This window comes from Chionomys nivalis, chromosome 1, assembly GCF_950005125.1.
Source record: "Chionomys nivalis chromosome 1, mChiNiv1.1, whole genome shotgun sequence".
NCBI lineage: Eukaryota > Metazoa > Chordata > Mammalia > Rodentia > Cricetidae > Chionomys > Chionomys nivalis.
The window spans coordinates 20,863,822-20,891,043 of NC_080086.1; the positions used below are offsets into that span (position 1 = coordinate 20,863,822).

The following is a 27,222-nucleotide window of genomic DNA, read 5'->3' on the forward strand; positions in this document are numbered from 1 at the left end:
CATAAACTGGACACAAAGAACCCGCAGAGAGAGGACTGCTGAACTTGCCTAAAGGTGAGATGATCTTTCGGGGTTCCTGATTCATGAAAGAGTCTGCGAGACATTCTGCAGGACACAGTAGATAGTGACTGAACTGCCTTTGAAATTTCCTGCTTCATGAAAATATCTGCTGGAAACTATGGGCCTGTAGGCCGAAGATGGATGCCCCAACGGTACAGAGAAACTTTGGGTGACTGTCAAGGCAGCGAGATGTCTCTGTCATTTCTAGAGTTTGAAAGTTGCTTATTTCTTGTTTGCTTAGGTAATATTGTATCTTTCTGGAGTCTTTGATGGAATTGAAGAATAGTTAGCTATAGTTACAGTTTTCCTTAGTTGTGATAAAGATAAAATAGATGTAAATATTGTAATTTTTATTTGATAACTGTTTTGTTATATGTAATTTTGCAATGTTAAAGTTAAAGCCTTCTTTTTTTTTTTGTTTAAACAGAAAAAGGGGAAATGATGGAGGAAGGTCATTGGTTAAAAAAATAAAGAAACTGCTTGGCCCTCATAGGTTAGAACATAGGTGGGTGGAGTAGGCAGAACAGAATGCTGGGAGGAAGAGGAAGTGAGCTCAGATGCAGGGCAGCTCCTCTGAGAGACAAACGCCATGCTCTCCTCTCCAGAGCAGATGCTATGAAGCTCTGACCCAGGATGGACGTAGGCTAGAATCTTCCCGGTAAGAGCACCTTGGGGTGCTACACACATGAATAAAAATGGGCCAAGCAGTGTTTAAATGAATAGAACTTGTGTGTTGTTATTTTGGGGCATAAGCTAGCCAGGTGACCAGGAGCTGGGGTGGCAGGAACACAGCCCACAGCTCCCCACAACAACTAAACATATTTATTGATACATCAATGTTCTCTTAACATCTCATGCATGCACTAAATAGCATCATATGACCTGGTATTCTTCAGCTTTAAAAAGGATTTTTTGGATTTCTTCAGGCTGGATGCCTAACAGCACTGGGGGCTTGACAGCAAGGCTCAACTCTTGACCCCATAGTCTGTATTTGGGAGATAAGGCACTCAATGTCTTGCTCTCGGGCTGGTATTGGGTGCTGGATCAATTCTTGACCACATAATCTGTGGCCTGGTGCTAGTCTATCTTGGAATGCAGGGCCTTTGGACTCTGCTTTTTGGGGGACTGAGTCTCAGGAGACAAGTCTTTTAGTTCTCTGCTCTTGAGACAGCAAAGAGTTCTGTCTGCTTCTCGAGTCAGGAGGCAAAGCTCTGCTCTTGAGATGGCAAAGCATTAAATGTTTTGGCAAGGCATTAAATATTTCTGTTTTCGGGAGGCAGGCTTGGAGGATCTCACTCTACGAGACTCAGTGCCCAGGCTATCATAAGAAGTGAGATAACTGCTCTGCTTCTGCCCTCTCTTTTTATGCCAGTTTGAAACTGCCTCTCATTTGATCCTTCTGATAACCAGATGTTTTAGGTTATCAGTATCGACTGGCCACAGAAGCTTGGGGGTCCTTCTCATGTGGCAAGACTACTTTTTTACCAAGATTGCTGGGTGCAGTCTCCCCATCTGGCAGTGCCAGATAGGTGTGACAGCCTTTAATGGGCAAAATGTTCTCTTAATATTTCACCTTAGTAATTTTCCACACCACACACAAGAAGAAATGCTTTTACTCTACACCAAGTTGCATTCATTCTTATTCCATAAATTTCCTGCTCCATCTACACGGCATTTTCCCTTTATTTATTCATTCAGAGGAATCTGTTTCCATGCTCATTACAGTCTTCATAGTCAATCTAGATCCAACCCACCTTCCAGGTAGATTTATGTAAAACAATGTACCCAGAGGCTACTAGATGACTGTTTGCTTGCTTCTGTGGAGAAACATGCCCTCTGGGCTGTGGGTCCACTGGTGAAGAAAAGGAATTCTGGTTTATCTAGAACTGTGCCTTCCTGGCTTACTCTCCTCTCCTGTATTCTTCAGCTGCCAGAAGCCAGGTAAATACCACTGTGCTGGATGGCATTGTGTAGCAGTCATTTTGGGGATACACATATCCTTTTATAGTCTTGTAAATAAAGTCATCATCACCTTCCTTTGGTCACAGGGAATGCAATCCCATATATGTAAAAGTTAGAACTTAGCAGGAAGACAGATCATTATTGGGAAACTGGTGGAGCCTGCGAAGTCAGGTTATACCTAAAAGGCCCAGACACAGTCAGTATTTACTATCCAAAAGAAATCTGTGCCTAGAGTCATCCAACCCATTAGCCCAAACCAACCCATGTAGTTAGTTACCTCTAGAATATGAGCCCTTAAAACTCCAATTTTGATGTGGGATTCCCCTCTGTATGCTGTGAATATGTTTTATTGCCTTTGGTTAATAAACAGGCTTCTTTCTGCCAGTGGATTAACAGTAAAGTCAGGCAGAGATTCTGAACAGAGATATAAAGAGAAGGAAGGCAGAGTCAAGGAGATGCCACATAGCTGCCAGATGAGACAGATGCTGAAAACTTGCCTGTATGCCGTGACCTCATGGTGATGTACTGATTAATACAAATGGGTCAATTCAATATATAAGAGCTAGCTAGAAAGATGATTAAGCTATTGGCCAAACAGTGATTTAATTAATACAGTTTCTGTGTAATTATTTTGGGTCTGGGTTGCCAGAAACAAATAAGCAGCCTCAGTCAACACAATTTCACGTTAATTCTGTTGTTAATCTCAAAGATAAAGGTCCAGAAGACAATGGAATTCAGCCCCTCTGCTTTCAGCATGCTGAAAGAGTATATCAGTTCCTTAACCACTCTCATCTAGACATAGGTCAAGACTACTGGCTGTTCTTGGACCCTATGTTGGGAATGCAACTTATCAAACAATAAGCTCAATTTTCAAACCTTAACAACTGTAAACAGTACTAACTTAAGCTCACCCTGTGGGATGTCCAGGGGAAAGGTGGCTATTTAATGCCATCAAGATATCCCCTATATATTCCTCCTTATGTATATTGCTGTAGTGATACAAATCAGAATAATCCAGGGATTGGATCTCCTCTTTATGAGACAAGGAGGTGTCTGTACTGCCCTGGAAGAAGTAAGTTGCTTCTATGACAATCAGTCAGGAATAATTAGAGAAAGTGTAATCATGGTCAGAAATGATCTTCATGAAATCAGAAGATAGAAAGAATAGATGAGTGAGGAACATAAAGGACAGTGTTTTCTATTGTTTTATTGAGCTATATATTTTTCTCCACTCCTCTTCCTTCCTCTCCCCTCCCCTTCTACACTCTTCCATGATCCCATGCTCTGAATTTAGCCAGGAGATCTTGTCTTTTTCTACTTCCCATGTAGATTAGATCCATGTATGTCTCTCTTAGGATCCTCTTTGTTGTCTAGGTTTCTGGGATTGTGAATTGTAAGCTGTTTTTTTCTTTACATCTAAAAGTCACATTTGAGTGAATACATATGATATTTGAAGGACAGTGTTTTATGCAGCAAAAGGGCCAAAGATTTTGGAGCAAAAGCAGACTACCTTCAATATGACATTTGGAGTCTGATGGTTGTTTAAATTCATACATGTGTAGTTAAAAGAGTAATGGTCCCTAACACACAATTTCCCTAACCTTCTATCCTGTATATAGGCCATCTTACATAGCAAAATTAACTTTTCAAATGTGATTAAAGATCTTTATTTGGAGAGATTTTTCTGAATCAAGTATATGTTCTAACTTAATCGTGGGGTTCCTCAATAGGAAAGATGGCATAAGATAAAAAGTTAAAGCAGATACACTCTTGGCTCTGAAAATAGAGGAAGAGGCTCTTGCCCTGGAAAACAGGTAGTCTCTTGAGACAGACCAAGGAAGAGTTTGCCCTTAACCATAAAAAAGGAACATGGCTCTATTATAAATTTTAGTCCAAAGAGATCTCTTCTGATTCTCTGGTCTTCAGACTTGTAATAGAGATTCATGTTGTTGTTTTCAACTTACTTATACATTTTAGAGATCTTTAAATTTTATATCCATGTGTATAATTGCTTCCCTGTGTGTATGTATGTACATCATGTGCATACCTGGTGCCTGCAGAAGTCAGAAGAGGACACTTGATCACCTGACTTGAGTTAGGGATGGTTATAGGTCACCATGGAGTGTTAGGAATCAAACTTGAGTCTTCCACAAGAGCAATCAGTCCTCTTAACCAGTGAGGCATCTCTCCAGCCCCTCAGTAGGATTTTGCTATTTAATTAGAACACTAACATAAAAGTGGTTTCATTTGTTGCTGTGGGTTTTCTTTTTGAGACAAGATTTCACTATGTAGCCCTGGCTGGCTTGAAACTTTTTATGTAGACAATGTTAGCCTCAAACTCACATAGATCTTCTTGATTATGTCAACTAGTTACTGGGGTTAAAGATGTGCATGACTAGCCAGGCCGTGGTGGCGCACGCCTTTAATCCCAGCACTCAGGAGGCAGAGGCAGGTGGATCTCTGTGAGTTCGAGACCAGCCTGGTCTAGAAGAGCTAGTTCCAGGACAGGAACCAAAACCACAGAGAAACCCTGTCTCGAAAAACCAAAAAAACAAAACAAACAACCAACCAAAAAGATGTGCATGACTACAACCAACCTATAAAACTTTTGTAATGTGGCTTTGTATGTCTCCTGAAACATAAGCAATAACTTCATCTAAACAATGCTGGCCATAGAAAACGCTGTGAACACCAAGTAGCTGAGTGTCAGGGTTCACTACTGCTGTCCTTCATACATAAGCACACATTCAGTCTATCACTATTTAGGAAAACAGCAAAATTCAAATTTCATTTCCTTCAACTGGTGGTGAATTAATTATGAGACTGTTTTTAATAGCTGTCACCAATGGGGGGCAGCAGTGTCACTAAGAAGCTATAGTCTAGTGAAGATTATTACTATTCTTTTCATTTTAAACTCCATAATGAAAAGGTAGAAGAATAGGGCAGTAAGCATTTACTGAGCCTGGTGAGGAATATTCACAGACAAGATATCCAGTAATATATCCATCCACTGACCTACTTTACATGTGAATAAGCACGGTAACAGGGGCTACAAAAATTTTCAAGATTCTGAAATATTAATAAGGTAATTTATGTTTTCTTGGCATGTGACTTAGAAGTCAGTTTGTCCATAAATGCTATACCAGCTGTGCTTACAATATCAATCAAACTTCTTCTGTGAATTAATATTGTAGTGTTGCTGTTTCCTCCGGGAAATGTTACATCCTTAAGAGAAACTAGAAAGACAGGAATTTAAACAACTCAAAACAGCTCCAGGAATTCTCTGACACTAGCAGATTCGCTATTCCCCTTCCTCCCCAAGAGTGTATATACAGTAAGTGACTGCTGGGAGTCGCTGTCAGACAAGCCCTGCTGCCTGGAAGAAGTAGAGACCAGCAGGATTGCCTAGAAGAGGCACAGATCAATTGAGGCCCTGGAAAGGACATTGTGGTGATTTGGATGAGAATGGCTTCCTTCCATAGGCTCATATATTTGAATACTTGGTCCACATTTGATGTATCTGTTTGGAGAAGATAATGAAATATGGCCTTGGTAGAAGAGGTGTGCCCTTTTTGGAGAGGTGGCCTTGTTGGAGGAGTTATGACCTTTTTTCAGGAGTTGTGTCACTGGAGTTGGAGTTTCAAATGTCCACACCATCCCAGGTCATCTATCTCTTTTTGCCTCATGATTGCTGTATCGATATGTAAGCCATTGTTCTCGCACCATTTCTGCCTGCCTGCTGCCATGCTGCCTACCATGATGGTCATCACTTCATCATCTGAAATGTTAAGCAAGCTCCTCATAACTTCTCTCTTTTACAAGTTGTATTGGTCATTGTGTTATTTTACAGCAATAGAAAAGTAATCAAGGTAGGCACTCTCCGAACTGATGAGCTGTCTGCAGGTTGTACAGTGTATCCCAGTTGTCTAGCTTTTGGGGACTGCCGCCCATGCTGGAGTGGGCTTTGCTGCATCTGTCTTTGAATCAACTTTGATCTTGTAAGTAGCTTTCCATATTATTCTTATAAGGAACCCAAATAAAACTCATCAGTTCACCAAGTTGAACTTTGGTGATATCTTTATTTTGGTCTATCATGTGCTCTTCTCTGGAGTCAGTAGATTTGTGTCTTGTATTTCCCCAGGAAAATTGATCACATGCCAACCACATATCGTTTAATGATATACATTCATTTGTTTCTCTGAGTTTTTGTAGGAAAATAGCTTCTTTCCGTCACTGTCATGATAATTTACCTTCCTATCACATACACGATTTGAACACTTGTCCTAGACACATTGTTCTCTGTGAGAAACTTTTTATTAGTTTACTGGAAATAAAGTGGACTGCAAAACAAAAAGGGTCAGATGAAGTTGAAACAGAACACTTAGAAACATGTTTTCTTGAATGAAATATGCTGGTATTAAAAACAAAACAAAACTAAAAACAGGCTAAGCCCAGCGGTGGTGGCATATGTCTATAAACCCAGCACTTGGGAGGCAGAGGAAGGCAGATCTCTGAGTTTGTCTACAAAGCAAAGTTCAGGACAGTCAAGGCTACACATAGAAATTTTGTTTTGGAAAACAAAACAAAAGAAAGAAAAAGGAAAGAAAAAAAACAATAACAAAAAATAAAAATATATACTCAAAATAAGCAGTCTACTACAAAAAAACCATTAAATATTTTATTTATTTTCCTGACTTATTTGTGATATGTATATGTACAGCACAAGTTTGAAGGCCATAGGAGAAACTTTCTGTGGAAGCTTTTCTGCTTCTAACATGTGGGTCCAGCTGTCAAAATCAAGTTACTAATCTTAGTGGCAGGTACATTTTACCTTCAGAGTCATATCACTGTTCATGAACAAATATTTTAATAAAGAGTAAAGATATTTCCTCTGTGGTAATACATAGCTCCAATTACAGACATTTGGGAATTGTAGCCTTGTTACAAAACAAAATTTACAAGAAGGGGTGATGATAAATATGAGAAGTGCAGTGTTTGCCTAGCATGCCTGAGAAGGTTTAAACTATGTATTAATAAAGTAAGAAGACAGAGTTAACAGAAGAGATGATTGTGACCTGTTATTTCGTCCTTTTTGGGACTCATCAGTACAGTATAGCATATGATCAAGTAAAATATTTAGTTCCCAAATATTAAAAATGTTTAAATCATTGCAAGATTAGGAATAAAATGTTTTAAGGAGGTTTAGTAATTTAGCATTCTTGTACATGAAACTCCCAAAAAAGTTTAATTAGAAAGCTAAATTGACATTTTCTAATAATATATTCTTAGTCTATTTGAATTAAAAAAGAACACTGATAAGTAAAACTTAAAAACATTTTTTTTTTTTTTTTTTGGTTTTTCGAGACAGGGTTTCTCTGTGGTTTTGGAGCCTTTCCTGGAACTAGCTCTTGTAGACCAGGCTGGTCTCGAACTCACAGAGATCCGCCTGCCTCTGCCTCCCAAGTGCTGGGATTAAAGGCGTGCGCCACCACCGCCCGGCTTGACAATGGTATTAAATCACAGAATGTGGTCTTGTCTAATATCCCTTCATAATGGTCATTGAATTTTGTAAAAGAATGATGATCATATTTACAATAGTATTTGGAGACTTTACACCAATTATCATATCTATTGTGGTTATTGAATCATTTCCATAGGCTCAGTTATCCCACATTTTTAGGTTCCATGCTTTCAATACATAAACCAATTTTAAAAATTCATATCTGGTCCTAAAGGTTAAGCTCACTAATACAGGTATGATTGTATTTTAAGTTTAAGATATGAATACTAACTCATATCCAAACACCTATTTTAATTTAAAATCATTCATGCTCATTTCCCTTATGTTTGATCCTTTGAGTTTTCATCTTTGGTGTCAACACATATTATTGAAGGATTTTGATGATTTTAGCAGATCAGGGGTGGAGTCGCAACTGTAGATAACAGGTCACAGAGCATCTGTTTATCAGGCATGCTTTGGCATATTTCCTACCCTGGGTTTAAAATTTCTGGGCATTGTAAAGTATATCTGCTGTACTTGCTACAAATCCACTTCTTAGGTGTGTACTCCTTGGCACTGCTGATCCCACCGTCATTCAGGTAGGCACATTCTCTGCTTCCTTGGATGAGAACCCTAAAGCAAAAATCAGACAAAAAAAATTTCCATACAGGCCTTATTATATTCAAACACCTGAACTAGTTTTGCACCTGGGAACTTTTACATGCTCAGGGTTTGACTTGAACACCACACTTTTGTCATTTGCTCATGTTGAGTCTTATATCATTTGCAAAGGCATTTGACTGGCTCTTGATGTCATGTTCAAATGCACTGTTGCCATCCATGGGTGGCATCACTGAGGATGATTTTCAGTTCTATCTTGAAACATTTCACATATATAAAAGCAGGGAAACCCATTTCTTATTAAATTACTAAAAGGTCTTTAATGATGGATGTGACTTGGCCTCTGTTTTATTGTTCCATTCAAAGAGCTATTCTTTTATCCAAGAGCTGTCTCAGAGCTCTTTGATGATCAGAATTTAGTGGAGGCTCCCAATGTCCCTCGAGTTTCTGTAACTGTGAACAGTTAGCTGTGCAAACAGCTCTCTGACAAGCCCTAACCCACAGTTCTGCAGTGGCTTCTTGGGGTTTCGGAGCTCTAACTGCCCATCCTAGCTTCTACCTACTTCTCATGAGAGTGTCTATTTTCAAGGAAAGTTTTTGATTGGTGATAGAGCAGACAAAATCTAACCCAGGTGCCATCATCATGCTAAAGATTCTGAGTGAAATCACACTAAGAAAATGCTTTGAAAATTATGGCCAATAAGTGGGAGGACATCCAAAGGATTTAAATTTGTAGGAATGTGGAGGTTGCTTGAATTTGGCTCTGCACGTAAGCACACACCCTACCTCTGGGCCACTCCTCCACTTAGAAGGTTTGTATTTCTTTCTTTTCAGTACAGTTGGAGTCATATGACACAATTATCAATCTCTTATAGGCACAAGAAACACATTTCACAACAAATGATCACAGTAGAAGGAAAAGTGATCTAAAAAACATACAAGTTGTTATATTCAGTGTTGTCTGTCGATGTCCAAGCGTGGTCTGGTGACTCTCTGTACAGGCCGATCCAGTAGTCAGAAGTTCCCTTGTATCTCTTCAGGAAATTCTGTCATGAAACATAGAAAACAAATGCATGTGTCTCTCAGCTTCAGGTGACCCCCGAGTGTCTCTAACCTACAGCCTATTCTAGGGATGGTGGCTAAGGGTCATTGATTTTGGAGACACAATAATTCCCAGTTCTCGGTGGATATATTTTACGCTCATAACCTTAAACACGTTGTTGGCCACCTATTCTATGGAGACTGGGAAAGTCCCTTATTAAGAATATCCTTGCAGGTTTTAACAGTTGCCATATTCAGTATGCAAAACCTGATAGTTTCAAGGAATACTTACACGACCACCAGGTATATCAGGTTTTACAATGAGCACTATATGAGAGTATGTCTTTGGAATGTCTTGGTGCCCAAACTAGAAGCAATAACATCAGCAATTGACACCACACTACTAATGTGCTCCCCATAAGCCCCAACTGCCTGAGGTAGGATTCTACCTTTAAGATCTCTATATTAAGACAATGCATATTCAATAGAACAAACAACAAACCAATTCATGATCCTTTCTTACCAGCTCCTCAAGGCTATCAAATAGAGCAAGATGGGCCTCTAGTGCCATGCAGTAGGTCTGACTGAATGTCCAATTTCTTACATCTTCAGAAAAATAAAAACATTTGCTTCCAAATCCAATCCAGTCATTTGGGCATGTGGAAAAATAAGGTCCAGGTCTTGAAACGGCTGTGTTTTCTTTGCTCACTAAAATGCAGACAGTGTCATGAATAAGACATTTGTTTATAAAGACTGCTGGATTAATACAACCTATATATTTTGAAAATGTCTTGACTTGAAAATTTAAGTCAAAAGATATGTTATTTTGGAGAAGAGGCTTTCCTTTTGTTTACACAGGAAATGAAAGGCTGTGTATTCATTCTGGGTTAAAAAATAAGGTTTGATCAAGGAAGACCCCTGAAAAATATTCAGTAGGAACTAATGGCCCAGATGATCCAACATTTCAGAGCACCTCTGTTGCAGTTTCCTCTGAGTTCTGCATCCAGAACAGCCTCAAGACTCCTGGCTGAGATGACCCATCCTTGTAAAATACTCCAGTCAGGACTTGACCATAATCCTAAATTTTCTTTGGGTCCTCATAAAATTATCAGCACCTTTCTATAAATTGGAACTCTTTGTTTAAAAGAGTATTGATTACAAGTTGTTAGGAATAATGGTCAGAAAAAGCTAAGTAAAGGAGATTAGATTCAGAGTTCTTATAAAGGAAAAAGGGGGAATACTGTGTGATAATGCTCTTGTACACTATAAATAAACATAATAGTTTAATAAAACTCTGATTGGCCAGTAACCAGCCAAGAAGTCTAGGTGGAGTGACCAGACTAAAGGAATTCTGGGAAGAAAAAATGCAGAAATTCAGTCACCAGCCAGATACAGAGGGAACAACATGACAATGCCTTAATGAACAAAAGGTAACAAGCCACGTGGCTAAACATAGACAAGAATTGAGAGTTAATAAACCAGAGCTATAGGCAAAACAGTTTATAATTAATTTAAGCCTCTGTGTTTTTCTTTGGGACTGAATGGCTGTGGGACTGAGTGGGACAGAAGCTTTCATCTCTACTTTCCTTTCCTTCCTATTGCAAATAGGTAACAATAAACATGGATATGCAAGTATATCTGTGATAGGTTCTTTTTTTCTTCTTTTATTCTTGACAAAAGAAAGAAAATTCCTCATTTATCTGGATTTCACTATAAGTAAATTCCAGCCTATAAAACATGGCATGGACAAAATATCTTTTTCGATATTTAAATTTTGGTAGTGGGCTTCCTATTATTCTATTACACAATTAAATGTATATAAACATATGCTGGCTTTTGTTAGAGCCAATCAGAATGGCTATCAGTAAGAAATCTGATAACAATGCTGGGCTGTAGTAACACGACTTTAATTTCAGTGTTTGAGAGGCAGAGACATGCAGATTTCTATGAGTCAAGGTCAACTTGTTTAGAAGCTTGTGCAGAAAAAGGACACTTATTTACTGCTGGTAGGAGTACAAACTGATACAGCCAATATGGAGGTTCCTCAAAAAACTAAAAATTAAACTTGTCATGTGACCAAGACTTGCCACTCCTGGACATACAAGAAGTAACCCACATATCCTACTATAGAAAATTGTAATCCATGTTTATTGCTCCCCTATTCACAATAGTAAGAAAATGTACCTGACCTACATGTCCCATCAACTGATGAATGAAACTAATGAAAATGTGTTACATGGAAAAAACAGAATGTTACTCAACTATAAAGAAAAAATGAAATTTTCAGGAAAGTGGATGGACTATTTAAGTATAATACCAAGTGATGTCACTCAAACTGAGGAAGAAAGAGATCCCATGTACTTTGTCACATGCAATCCCAGTCTGTGACATACAGTGTAAATAAGTGTGAGGGGGGCTATGGTACAATACTTAGAGAACAGAACAAGGAAGACTGGTGTAGGGTGACAAGGAAGGACGGGATGCAGCCAAGGGCCCATTGTAACATGAAGGGGCCTGCTTGTTGGGGTTTCTGTCCTGCCTGGTTCCCCATAGCCAGAAAGCCCCAAAGAAAATCACACAGAGTCTACATTAGGTTATAAACTGATTGGCCCATTAGCTCAGTCTTCTTATTAGCTCTTGTAGCTTATATTAACCCATTGTTCTTATCTATGCTAGCCACATGGCTCTGTCCCTTTCACAGCAGGGCAGGTCACATGTTGCTTCTTCAGTGGTCTGGGCTGGACTGGGAGGAATGGGCTTTCTCCTTCCCAAAATTCTCCTGTTCTCATCGCCCTGCCTCTGTTTCCTGTCTGGTTGACCTGCCTATACTTCCTGCCTGGCCAATCAGCATTTATTTAAAACATGATTGACAGACTACAGACAATTCTTCCACACCATTCCATAAGCCATGAAAAGGGTTATAAAAATAATAGTTTTCATTGTTTCAATTCCGACAGATTTTCTTATTTTTGGAGATGATAAGATAAAAACGTAATTGATAGTGAAAGTCTAAAACCATAACCAAAGCTCCATGGCTTCAGAATGGCTATTCTAACTCTCTGGAATGTCAACGGGATACATTGGGTTTGGGACCTGGCAAGTCTTTGAGCAGTGATTTTAATGCAACTCTGTGATATGTTTGTCTGTGAGTCTATAATAATAAAGTGATCATGTCTATATATGTCTATGTGTGTACACGTATGTGTGTGTGAATATTTGTGTGTGTGTGTGTGTGTGTATGAAAGATTCTCTGAATGTAGCAAGGGTTCAAAGGACAGCTTAGAAGAATAATAGACATTTTTTGTCACACATTTACTATTTTCTTCCATTAACAAATCAGAAGGAATCTGCCACTCTTTCAAAGGTCTTGTCAGTTTCAAGAAAAAAAGAAAAAGATCTTTGAAGTGAAATATCAAATACCGGAAATGACCTTCTCTAATTATTTTTAGAAAATGGACTTTGTTATAGTTGTTCCCAGTTTTTATACTCAGTACCAAGAGCTTTCGATGAAAGGGACAAATGGAACAGACAGTAAAGGTTACTATCATTTCTTCTTATCTGACTTTTTTCTGAACTATATGGTAGTTTAGGTTGTACTGACCAAAACTTGTTGGGCAATGTTTGTTCTGTTTAGACATGTGTGTTACTCCTTAGTGTGGTTAAACTTGATTTCATAAAATAATATCAGATGGTGGTGGTGCACACCTTTAATCTCAGCAATTGATATTCAGAGGCAGGTGGCTCTCCAAGTGTAAGGCCAGTCTGGTTCCCAGTGAGAAACTCTGTCTCAAAAAACCACAGACACAGAGGAAATTCAGAGAATCATTAGATCTTACTACAAAAGCCTGTATGCCACAAAACTGGAAAATGCAAAAGAAATGGACACTTTTTTAGATAAGTACCATATACCAAACCTAAACCAAGACCAGGTGAACGATCTAAATAGACCTGTTAGTCGCGAAGAATTAGAAACAGTTATCAAAAATCTCCCTTCCAAAAAAAGCCCAGGGCCAGATGGTTTCAATGCAGAATTCTACCAGAACTTCCAAGAAGAGCTAATACCTATACTTCTTAATGTATTTCACAATATAGAAACAGAAGAGTCATTGCCAAATTCCTTTTATGAAGCTACAGTTACCCTGATACCAAAACCACACAAAGACCCAACCAAGAAAGAGAATTACAGGCCTATCTCACTCATGAACATCGACGCAAAAATTCTCAATAAAATACTGGCAAACCGAATCCAAGAACACATTAGAAAAGTTATCCATTATGATCAAGTAGGCTTCATTCCAGAGATGCAGGGCTGGTTCAACATACGCAAATCTATCAATGTAATCAACCATATAAATAAACTGAAAGAAAAAAACCATATGATCATTTCATTAGATGCTGAAAAAGCATTCGACAAAATTCAACACTCCTTTATGATAAAAGTCTTGGAGAGATTAGGGATACAAGGGGCATACCTAAATATAATAAAAGCTATTTACAGCAAGCCGACAGCTAACATTAAATTAAATGGAGAAAAACTCAAAGCCATCCCACTAAAATCAGGAACACGACAAGGATGTCCACTCTCTCCATACCTCTTCAATATAGTGCTTGAAGTTCTAGCAATAGCAATAAGACAACATAAGGGGATCAAGGGGATCCATATTGGAAAGGAAGAAGTTAAGCTTTCATTATTTGCAGATGATATGATAGTATACATAACCGACCCCAAAAACTCTACCAAAGAACTCCTACAGCTGATAAACACCTTTGGTAATGTGGCAGGATACAAAATCAACTCCAAAAAATCAGTTGCCTTCCTATACACTAAGGATAAGGAAGCAGAGAGGGAAATCAGAGAAGCATCACCTTTCACGATAGCCACAAATAGCATAAAATACCTTGGGGTAACTCTGACCAAGGAAGTGAAAGATCTATTTGGCAAGAACTTTAAGTCTTTGAAGAAAGAAATTGAAGAGGACACCAGAAAATGGAAGGACCTCCCTTGCTCTTGGATTGGGAGGATCAACATAGTAAAAATGGCAATTCTACCAAAAGCAATCTATAGATTCAACGCAATCCCCATCAAAATCCCATCAAAATTCTTCACAGATCTGGAGAAGACAATAATCAACTTTATATGGAAAAACAAAAAACCCAGGATAGCCAAAACAATCTTATACAATAAAGGATTGTCTGGAGGCATTACCATCCCTGACTTCAAACTCTATTACAGAGCTACAGTACTGAAAACGGCTTGGTACTGGCATAAAAACAGAGAAGTCGACCAATGGAATCGAATAGAAGACCCTGACTTTAGCCCACAAACCTATGAACACCTGATTTTCGATAAAGGAGCTAAAAGTATACAATGGAAAAAAGAGAGCATCTTCAACAAATTGTGCTGGCAAAACTGGAAGTCAATCTGTAGAAGAATGAAAATAGATCCATATATATCACCATGCACAAAACTCAAGTCCAAATGGATTAAAGACCTCAATATCAGTCCACACACACTGAATCTGATAGAAGAGAAAGTGGGAAGTACTCTACAACACATGGGCACAGGAGAACACTTCCTACGTACAACCCCAGCAGCACAAACACTAAGGACATCATTGAATAAATGGGACCTCCTGAGACTGAGAAGCTTCTGTAAAGCAAAGGACACTGTCACTAAGACAGAAAGGCAACCCACTGACTGGGAGAAGATCTTCACCAACCCCGCAACTGACAAAGGTCTGATATCCAAAATATACAAAGAACTCAAGAAATTAGACCGTAAAAGGTTAATCAATCCAATTATAAAATGGGGCACTGAGCTGAACAGAGACTTTTCAACAGAAGAAGTTCAAATGGCCAAAAGTCACTTAAGATCATGCTCAACTTCCTTAGCAATCAGGGAAATGCAAATCAAGACAACATTAAGATACCATCTTACACCGGTCAGAATGGCTAAAATCAAAAACACCAATGATAGCCTCTGCTGGAGAGGTTGTGGAGAAAGGGGCACTCTCATCCATTGCTGGTGGGAATGCAAACTTGTGCAACCACTTTGGAAAGCAGTGTGGCGGTTTCTCAGGAAAGTCGGGTTCAACCTACCTCTTGACCCAGCAATACCACTATTGGGAATATACCCAAGAGATGCCCAAACATACAACAAAAGTATATGCTCAACTATGTTCATAGCAGCATTGTTTGTAATTGCCAGAACCTGGAAACAACCTAGATGTCCTTCAATGGAAGAATGGATGAAGAAAGTATGGAATATATACATATTAGAGTACTACTCAGCAGTAAAAAACAATGACTTCTTGAATTTTGCATACAAATGGACGGAAATTGAAAACACTATCCTGAGTGAGGTAAGCCAGACCCAAAAAGAGGAACATGGGATGTACTCACTCATATTTGGTTTCTAGCCATAAATAAAGGACATTGAGACTATAATTCGTGACTCTAGAGAAGCTAAATAAGAAGGTGAACCCAAAGAAAAACATATAAGCATCCCCCTGAATATTAACCTTCATCAGGCGATGAAAGAAGACAGAGACAGAGACCAACATTGGAGCACTGGACTGAAGTCTCACGATCCAAAGGAGGAGCAGAAGGAGAGTGAGCACGAGCAAGGAACTCACTGAGGCAATGGGGATGATCTATCGGGAACTCACCAAGGCCAGCTGGCCGGGGACTGAAAAAGCATGGGACAAAACCGGTCTCGCTGAACATAATGGACAATGAGGACTACTGAGAACTGAAGAACAATGGCAATGGGTTCTTGATCCTATTGCATGTAATGGCTTTGTGGGAGCCCAGGTAGTTTGGATGCTCACCTTAATAGACCTGGATGGAGGTGGGTGGTCCTTGGACCTCCCACAGGGCAGAGAAACCTGCTTACTCTTTGGGCTGAGGAGGAAGGAAGACTTGATTGGGGGAGGGGGAGGGAATGGGAGGTGGTGGCGGGGAAGAGGCAGAAATCTTTAATAATTAAATTAATTAATTAATAAAAATCAGAAAGAAAAAAAAAACCTGCAAAAAAAAAAAAAAAAAAAAAAACCAATAGATATTTATATCATGGAACATTTGATCCAGTTATTGCAGCAAATTTATACAATATTTTATCACAATATTCAGAACAGTCTACAACTAAAAGCTTAGGAATCATATTCTGGAACTTTGTATTTGATACTTTCAGACTGTTGTTGAAGATGTTAACATAAACCATGTTATGGAGGTTCTGTACCTTCCCCCACCATATTATTCTTCACTGCCCTCACTTCTGTCAGCTGCAGCAACCTTCTTGAGGTTTCTCCTTTGAGTTTTCTTCTCTTTGGTCTCTGCTTTGAATAGTTGCCCCAGGTGCACACATGTATCCTCCATCTCTCTAGAGGTTGCATAATATCATCTTTCCAGGGAGACTGAGCCTGGTCTCCTGTGTACACCACAGCCCGTGCTGATCCCAGAGAAGAGGAATTGAGGAATTTCCAGTGTGTTTAACTATAGCCCTTACCACAGTGCCTGGCTCACAATTATCAATAAGTATAACTGACAATGTGTATGTAGACAGAACGTTTCAGAATTTGGAGAATGTGTCACTTACCTGACAAAGCAATTACTACTATAGTGAGAATCATGATCACTATATAGCAGCAGTAAAGCTTAACAGTAGACTCAGGGAAGACATTTCTGAGACATTTTCCTTGGAGCTCTTTACCTGGAACTATAAATATGAGAACATCAAGCTCAAGACCCTTTGGGTAAAAGATACTTTTATCCAGAATCAACTGTACATTTGGTTTGTATTCTTCCCCCGGAAATGCCCCTCTCAGAAGGTCCTGGTCCACAAATGATGTCTTTGGCCCATAGAAGGCTAGAGAAATGGAAAACAGAGTTTTCCCCAAGAAGTTTTCCAGTTGACCAGTGAAGCAGCAAGCAACAGAAATAGTGAAGAACAACGTGAAAAAGAAACAATGTAACATGACCCATAGGTTAGGTTTATTTTTGTAAGAAGAGAGCTGGTTAGAACTGAGGGGATAATAATAATAATAACAGTAATAACAACAACAATTAAAATCAATGTGCCAGATGGGGTAGCACAGTACTGTGGTTCTTGTGGAGGCCTAAAAGTAAAGAGTTCAAGTGGAACCCTGAAACACAGCCTTCTAATACACAGAGAGAACCAAGAAGTGAGTGACCACCCACCTGGTGGGACACCCCACTCTCTAGGCCCTCCACACTGTGGCAAAACCCTAGGCCCCTACCCACTTAAACTGGTTTCTCTAGCCAGCCAGCAGGCAAGTTTCCTACAGGTAGACTGCTCCAATAATATTATCTTATCCATCGGATCCTGAAAGCTACAAGTACCACTTTGTCCTCAAACCCTCCTATCCCACCCTGCCCTCCCGCAACCTCAGAGGAATGCTGAAACACATGCTGCACCTACACAGAGAGGACCAAGAGTGGAACTCTAAAGCATAAGCTATGAATGCACAGAGTGGCCCAAGAGAGTAAACCAAGAGAGCAGATCAAGAAAGCAGGCCAAGAGAGAGGGCCAAGAGAAACCTCAGTGGCTTACTGAGACACAGACATTGACAGTACAGAACAGACCAAGAACAGTTCCCAAAGAAATAAACAGCCACTGCTAGATTGAACCAAGAGGAAAAGACACTGCTGGCACCAATTGAAGGAAGAGATGGTTTGGCACCATTGGAAGAATTCATCCAACAACCTAAAAAGAAACATGTTAACACCAGAACCTAGTGATCACACAGCAGAAAGACTTGATTATCCTAAACCAGAAGAAGCAGAAGAAAACAATTTTAATCATAACTTTAGAAGATGATGGAGACCTTTAACGAGGAAATAAAAAGCTTCCTCAAAGAAATGAAGGAAAAGACAAACAAACAATTGTGAGAAATCAGTAAATCTCTCAAAGAAAAACAATTAAATAGGTGAAACAAACAGTTCAAGACTTGAAGACTGAAATAGAGACAATAAAGAGAACACAAACTGAGGGAATTCTGGATATGGAAAATCTGGGTAAATGAATGGAAACTACAGAGGCAAGCATAACCAACAGAAAACAAGATATGGAAGAGTGAATTTCAGTTGTTGAAGTTACTATAGAGGAAATAGATTTAATGGTCAAAGAAAATATTAAATCCAACAAATTCTTAACACAAAACATCCAGGAAATCTGGGACATTATAGAAAGACCAAACCCAATAATAATAGGGGTAGAAGAAGGAGAACTCCAGCTCAAAGGCACAGAAAATATATTCAACAAAACCATAGAAGAAAATTTCCCCAATCTAAAGAAGGAGATCCCTATGAATGTACAAGAAACTTACAGACAACCAAATAGAGTGTACCAACAAAAGAAATTCCCATTGCCATGTAATAATCAAAATACAAAACATACAGCCCAAAGAAAGAATTTAAAGAGCTGCAAAGGAAAGTGGTCAAGTAACATATGAAGGAAGACCTATCAGAATTAAAGCAGACTTCTCCATTAAAACCACAAAAGTCAGAAGGTCTTGGACAGATGAGCTGTACACTAAGAGACCACAGATGCAAGCCCAGACTACTATTCCCAGCAAAGATTTCAATCATCTTTGATGGAAAAACCAAGACATTCCATGACAAAATCAGATTTAAACAATAACTATCCACAAATACAGCCCTATAGAAAGCACTAGAAGGAAAACTCTAACCCAAGGAAGCTAACAAAAGCAGAAGCAACAGATAATCTCACTAGCAAACCAAAAGAAGGAAAACACACAAACACTACTACCAAAAAATAACAGGAATTAACAATCACTGGTCATTAATATCTCTTAATATCAATGGACTCAGTTCACCTCTAAAAAGATGCAGGCTAAGAGAATGAATACAAAAGTAGGATCCATCCTTCTGCTGTATACAAAACACACACCCCCAACTTCAAAGACAGACATTACCTAGAGTAAAGTGTTGGGAAAAGATTTTCCAATAAAAGTAACCTAAGAAAAAAGCACATGTAGCTATCCTAATTTCAAACAAAATAGACTTAAAACTAAAATCAATTAGAAGAGATGGAGAAGGACAGTTTATACTCATAACAGGAACAATCCATCAAAATGAAGTCTCAATTCTGAACATCTATGCCGCAAATGCAAGAGGACCCACATATGTAAAAGAAGCATTACTAAAACTTAAATCACACATCAAACCCCACACACTTATTATAGTAGGAGACTTTGATACCCCACTCTTTCCATTGGACAGGTCAATCAGACAGAAACTTAGGAGAGGAATAAGGGAACTAACAGATGTCATGGATCAAATGGAATTAACAGACATCCTGTATCTTATTGAATCACCATGTTTAAAGTTATAATTTAACAACATCACTAATCACAGAAAACCTGCAAACTCTTAGAAATTGAACAGTGTTTTATTAAACCACCCCTGGTCAAGGAATAAATACAGTAAGAAATTAAAGACTCCTAAAATTCAACAAAAATGAAGGCACAATGTACCCAAACCTATGGGACACTATGAAAGTGTTGCTAAGAGGAAAGTTCACAGCACCAAGTGCCTACATAAAGTGGAGAAAGCTCATACTAATGACTTAACAGCACACCTGAAAGTTCTAAAAGAAAAAGAAGCAGACTCACGCAGGAAGAGTAGAAGAGAGGAAATAATCAAATTGAGGGCTGAAATCAATAAAATAGCAACAAAGAAAACAATACAAAGAATAAATGAGACAAAGAGCTCCTTTTTTGAGAAAATAAGCATGACAGACAAACTCTAATCCAAACTAATCAAAAGATAGAGAATATCCAAATTAACAAAATCAGAAATGAAAAGGGGACATAACAACAAACACAGGAAATCCAGAGAATCATTATGTCATACTACAAAAGACTGTAGTGACTATACACAGATTAATATAAATGGGTGAATTTAAGATATAAGAGCTAGCTAGAAATATGGATAAGCTAATAGGTTAAGCAGTGTTGCAGTTAATATAGTTTCAGTGTGATGATTTCGGGTCTGGGTGGCCGGGAAACTAACAAGCAGTCTCCAACAACACATTAGCATGCCAACTTGGGGCTGACTACATCCGTGGAAAACCTGACACAAGCTAAAGTCATATGAGAATAAAGAGCTTCAGGTTGTAGGCAAGACTATATTATATTTTCTTAATTAGTGAATCATGTGAAGGGGCCCAACCCCCTCTGGGGTTCTATAAGAAAGCAGGCTGAACAAGCTGTGAGGAATAAACCAATAAGCAGCCCTCCTCCATGACCTTTGTATCAGCTCCTGCCTCCAAGTTCCTGCCCTGTTTGAGCTCCTGCCTTGACTTGCTTCAACGATGAACAGTACTATCAAAGCGTAAGCCAAATAAATCCTTTCATCCCCAAATTGCTTAGATCATGGTGTTTCCTCTCATCAACAAAAATCTTAATTAATACAGCCATCTATGATGCACCAAAACAAAAATCTAATTACAGACAGCATAAATAATTTTTCCCAGTGACCCAAGCAAAGCAAGGATATCTGCTCACCACTCTATGACTCTGGAGATCCTTGACAGGACTATAGAGCAAGAATAAAAAATAACATTTATCCCCATAGAGATAAAGTGTTGATATTCAGATGACATGGATATATCTATATATACATTTATAAGGAGTCTATTCAAAGGGCTCTAAAATTAGTGAATGAGTTTACAATACTTCAGGAAAATATGTCAGTGCACTAAATAATTTGCATTTTCATACACTAGCAATTGTCAAATGCAAACAAATGTGTAAGGATTGCAGCTCTCGCAGCACTGCCAAACGCACAATTGTACATTCAATGAAACATGCTCAGAGTCAGTTGCTGGAAGAGCAACAAATATTCTTAATCTTTGAATAATTTCTCCATTAAGTTTTAAAAACTCACAATACATTGTAAGTACAATTTCTTTTGAGACACACACACAGAAAGACACAAAGAGAGACAGAGGGAAACAGAGATAGCTAGAGAGACAGTGAGAGAGAGAGAGAGAGAGAGAGAGAGAGAGAGAGGAGAGAGAGGAAGAAAGAGAGAGAGAGAGAGAGAGAGAGAGAGAGAGAGAGAGAGAGAGAGAGAGAGAACTCCTGACAGTTGATTATTTATCTTTTTATTCCTTTTTAGGGACCAAAGCAGAGTGTTCATTGCACTAAGTGCAATTTATTTACATTCATTTTACCCACCAGGTTTGTAGGAAAAGCATTATTGTAATCAAGAAATCTTTGCCTGAGACAAGTTCTTGTCCACAAAAATACTTTTCACTTTTTTCAAATTGATTTAAGTTTCAGGCTCTGTGTTTGGGTCTGTGATCTGAGTCAGTTATAATACACAGGATGAGCTGTGAGTCTCACCATAAAAATCCACTGTCTGAGCATCATATGCAGAAGAGTTTTTATCCTTTCTCTACCTAAGAGTTGTTCATTTCCCCACCTGCATTACATGTGCACACTTACTGTAAACATACATTAATTTTTAATTGGTTTTTTAAGAAAAAATGTGCCTTATTATGGAATAAAATGATGCTTACATAGTAAATATATGCATCAAATATGTTTAATAATACTAAGCTTTGGGGAAATCATTGAAATACAGCTTAGAATTTTGTTAAAATGAGTCTACAGTTACCTTATGCTCTGGATCTAAGGGAAGTACCTGCGTTTACATAAAAACTTGCCTGTATTTAGAGTAATTTTATGAATTAACTCTGTAATTTGCAACAATTCAAAGGTGTCTGAACTTGTGACAAAGTAAAGCAACATTACTCAGCACTGGTGAAAATTATTGAGAAAGAAAACTGGACTTTGTGCTTACACCTGCCCATTCTTATTCTGGTTAAAAGTTTCACAACCTGCTGTCCCCAGAGGCCCCTAAAGCAGAGCATGCTGGACAGCTCAACTGTCTTTTAAAGCATTTTAAAATTAGTTTCCCTTGGGTCAGCCAGACGGCTGTAGGTAAAGGTGCTTGTCCCTGGAATATGCGCAAAAGTAAAATGAGAAAACAAAATACACATAGTTGTCTTCTGACCTCTAAACGGCACCCCCTGCCCAAACTACTGCCATCATCACCAAAATCCAAAACAACAATAAAGCTCCACTTAGCCTCCCTTGTAGTTTAGTTGGAGAATCTGACCGCAGATAAGAGTTTTTCTGTTGGGAAATTCTGACTGCTACCCACCTGCTCTCTTTCTGCTCACTCTCTTACCCACCAGTTTCCTGTTAGTTTTCTCCTGACCTGTTTTTCTATTCAGACTTAAGATTCATACTTTGAATTCACAGCTCAAACTGCTCATCAATCGTGCTCTGGAATCTCTTCTACTCTAGCCAGCTGTGTTCATATTGGACATGCAGCTGTTGAATTCACTGTGGATGAATCTCCAATGCATTTACTACTGCAGGGATTCATCTCCCTGATGTTCTGGAGAATCAAGAGTGTAAGAGCAAAAGAGACAAGGATGACATAGGCTGGGTACAGAGAAGAGGAGTATCTACAGGAGGGCATAGGGAGCTTGGGGTGGGGTTTAGGTCTCTATCTTGATTGTGATGAAGACTTCTTGTTTATATATGTTCTCAAATTACATGGAAATGTGCAACAAAAGAATAAATTTTACTGAATATAAATTACATTTTTAAAAAATTCGAGCTGACTTTAACCACCACATTTTGCTCATATTCACAAAACTATAAGAAAACAGAGAGTCTCAGTTTACACTAAGGAAAAAGCTGAGGAGGACAGGAGACAGAAAAGCATCAGCTCATTTAGAAGCAGAGGTCCCAAGGGTGAGCAGTTACAATTCTCCTTGAAACAGGAAATGTGTTTGATTTTCTCCAGTCCAGAGGTCAGAAGTGACTAAGTTCCTGTTTTCTTTCTTCTAAGAGAGCTCCCTGCTTGGATGCTGTGCATGAGGATATATTTTGACACTAAACATGTCTACCAAGTAGCTTTAGAAATGCTTCCCTAGATCTTCCTAGCAGAAACACACCATATCAGTTCCTCAGGGTTAGCCCATAATGTAAATAATTTTGGGGTATCTTGAGCAGGGAATATTACAGCAGCCTTTGAAGCCATTGGAGATATCAGTGCTCCCCTAAAGTGTATTTCCTCCTCTCAGATGAACAGAATCTGCTTCTTGTCCTGAGTAGACATGACACGCCATTGTGTCCTCTGATAATAGTTTGTCCTGTTGGGCCTGCACTCACCTGGCCAAGAGATCACCTTTTAAAAGGCTAATCCACCTAAAACCGTGGTAAAGAGGTGGCAGGAGAAAATCTTTCTCTACTGAGATAATGTGTTTTTCCTTTCCAGAAACTCCACCTTGTGTGATCAACTGTGGAACTGCAGTCAAGCAGTCAGTGAAACTCACTGGCTTTTCTGAGTTCTAAATTAAAAAATCTGAGATATTCTGTTCTGTTTTTCTCTCTTTAGGATGTTGGACAAAGCCAGGTTTTTCCCTCTTTCTCTGAACCTATCTGGTTCTCTTATGGAGCTACTTGCTAAATGTAGAGTCCCCAAAGTTACTGGGTCAACATATGTAGTATTCTTTGGATTTTGGCTCCTTAGAAACTTTTCAACCTTTTTTTTTTCTTTTTGGCTGAACATTTAACAAAAATGTCCTTTGAATTTAATGCATACAGAGTTCCATAATGGCTTTCTATTTCAATAAGGTCGATAAGCAATTTTTCCTTTAAATAGCTCCTCAAACCTCTGAAAGTTATGTATTTATTTGCATGCATATGTGACTTTTATTTTGCCCTTTCCTTACTTGTTTTTTTTTTTTAAATTAAACTTTAAATGCTTGTTGTGGAAAATATGACAAATATTCAAAAACTGAAACAAATAGTATGGTAAATTCTCTGCCTGGGCTAACTTGCCTCACAGAAATATGGGGTGTGTATGTGTTTCTGCGTGAAGAAGATGGTTTCAGATTTGGGACTATTTGACTAAATTGGAAAACACCTACATTCCTCATTTTCCAGGAAGCCCATATTATTTCACTAAAACAAACAAGCAAGAAAACAAAATTTTAAGTAAAGGAAGAGGGAATAAAGGAATAAAAATGCAAGAATAAAACAGATAGTTTCCAAATACAGAAGACAGTTTAACAGAAATTCCACAAGACTTCTTGTTTCCATAACTTGCATAAACCAGAAATGCCAGAGAACTTGTTGGAGTAGGGGTTCAGTTTCTAACTGCACCTCCCCTCTCCACCTTTCCTTTGAATCAACAGGATCTGCAAACCCCAGGCCCCAGTCCCACAGGGAACTTCTTCAGCTGTGCACATTGAAAGCTGTGCTGTTAGAGTTTCTTCATTCTGGGACTTAAGGATCATGTTCTACAGCTATTTCCAGTAACTCCTCAGAGTGCAAATTATCAAATAGAAAGTGAGCTAGTAAACTAAACACACACACACACACACACACACACATGCACAACAAAAACTAAAACCTAAAAAAGCAAATGTAACTCAATCAACAAACAAAAGCCATATCTCAGGATTTGGTAATTAATTTATTGTTCATTTCTCTTGCCCAGAAATACTTGAGTATTTTATACTCTGATATAGTAACTAATATACCAGAGGCCTCTAAGCATTTCACCTTCTACAGATATCCACCATGATAGGATAACAGATAAGAGATTTAGTCCCTCTCAGGGTCCTTGGCAAATCTCCTCTCTGTCTTCTAGTGTGAATCAAGTTGTATTAAAATACATACCTATTTTTACCTCTTGCAGGCTGTCTGGCATAGGGAGGTCTCTCTTTAGCATGCACATGGATGCTTCTTCAACCTTTGCTTCAAAGGAAGAGACTCAACTGAATTCAGCAAGAAATTTCAAACTTGAAACTCTGGGGAGGGAGAAAGAGTCTTGTAATGCATGTGTTGTTTCTAATATACATTTCAGAAGCTCAGCCCAACCTGTCTGGGTGATTCATTAACCTCTCCTTATCAGTTTTGAATATGTTACCTTTGAGCACATAGTTTTTTACAAAGGCAATTGTGGCATAAACTTAAGTAGACTTTAAACATGATAAATGAAACTGATAAATACTTTAGAATCTGAAATTGTCCTGTACTTATCACCAATTTTTAAAGAAAAATATTGCTTTGATAAAAGTTGTTATGAATTGGAGAAAGGATTTATTTATTTTTTGTTTGTTTATATTTATTCAAACAGTCTCACAATGTAGCTCTGGCTAGGCTCAAACTCACTATATTGACACGGTTGGCTTCAATCTCGTAGAGATCAACTTGCCTTTGTCTCCTAAATGCTATCCGTAAAGATGTAAACTGCCACACTCAGGCTAAATATTTTAATTTTAGAACATGCTTACTCAAAGTATTTATAGATTTTGTTATTCTGATAATATTCAGTAATTCTGATGTTTGATGAAAGAATGAGGCATCTGCTGAAATGCCACAGGTCCCAGGATACAGTTCTGAATACACAAAAGGAGATCAAGGGAATTCAAATTGCAAAAGAAGTCAGATTCTCACTATTTTTAGATGATATGATAGTGTACAAAAGTGACCCCAAAAACTCTACCAGAGAACGCCTACAGCTGATAAATATCTTCTGTGATGTGACAAGATACAAGATCAACTAAAAAAAAAAAATCAGTAGCACTCCTATACATAAATGATAAAGAAGCTGAGAGGGAAATCAGAGAAACATTAACTTTCACAATAGCAACAAATAGCATAAAATATTTTGGAGTACCACTAATGAAAGAAGTGAAAGACCTATTTGACAAGAACTTTAAGTCTTTGATGAAAGAAATTGAAGAAGATACCAGAAAATGAAAAGATCCCCCATGCTCTTGGATAGGAGGAATCAGCATAGTAAAAATGGCAATCCTACCAAAAAACATCTATAGATTCAATGCAATCCCGACTAAAATCTCAACACAATTTTTCACAGACCTTGAAAGAACAATAATCAACTTCCTATGGAAAAACAAAAACCCAAGATAGCCCAAACAATCCTTTACAATAAAGGAACTTCTGGAGGCATTACCACGCCTGACATCAAGCTCTATTACAGAGCTTCAGTAATGAAAACAGCTTGGTATTGGCAGAAAAACAGAGATGTTGGCCAGTGAATTAAATTGAAGACATGGATATTAATCTTCATACTTATGAACACCTGATTTTTGACAAAGGAGCTAAAATTATACAATGGAAGAAAGAAAGCATCTTCAACAAATGGTGCTGGCATAACTGGATGTCAACCTGTAAAAGAATGAAAATAGATCCATATCTATCACCATGCACAAAACTCAAGTCCAAATGGATTAAAGACCTCAATATAAATCCAGCCACACTGAACCTGATAGAAGAGAAAGTGGGAAGTAGACTACAACACATGGGCACAGGAGACCTCTTCCTACATATAACTGCAGTAGCACAGACACTGAGAGCAACAATAAATAAGTGGAACCTCTGGAAACTGAGAAGCTTCTGTAATGCAAAGGACACAGTCAATAAGACAAAAAAGCAGCCCACTTAATAGGAAAAGATCTTCAACAACACCACATCAGACAAAGGACTGAACTCTAAAATATTTGAAGAATTCAAGAAATTAGACATTAAAAAATTAAATAACCCAATTAAAAAATGAGGTTTTGAACTAAATAGAGAATTCTCAACAGAGAAATCTCAAATGACCTAAAGATACTTAAGGAAATGTTCAACATCCTTAACTATCGGGGAAATGCAAATCAAAACAATTCTGAGATAATATATTACACCTGTCAGAATTTTTAAGATCAAAACCCCTAATGATAGTTTATGCTGGAGAGGATATGGAGCAAGCGGAACACTTATTCATTGCCGATAGGAATGCAAACTTGTACAGCCAGCTTGGAAATTAGTATGGCCGTTTCTTAGAATATTGGGAATCAGCCTACTTCAGGATCTAGCAATACCATTCTTGCTGATATACTCAAAAGATGATCAATCATACTACAAAAGCCTTTGTTCAATTACACTCATAGCTGCATT

General features: G+C 38.3%; 1 protein-coding gene across 1 annotated transcript; it reads right to left on the reverse strand.

Moving 5' to 3' along the window:
• Nucleotides 1-8,010: 8,010 nt before the first annotated feature.
• LOC130879790 (C-type lectin domain family 2 member E-like) lies at nt 8,011-25,009 on the reverse strand. Its single transcript, XM_057778613.1, has 6 exons — nt 24,937-25,009; nt 16,782-16,895; nt 12,278-12,310; nt 9,708-9,874; nt 9,083-9,189; nt 8,011-8,155 (listed from the first exon to the last, which is right to left on the reverse strand). Exons 1-6 carry the CDS (start codon nt 24,992-24,994, stop codon nt 8,011-8,013), a joined length of 624 nt encoding a protein of 207 aa, XP_057634596.1. The 5' UTR covers nt 24,995-25,009.
• Between the last annotated feature and the right edge of the window lie 2,213 nt (nt 25,010-27,222).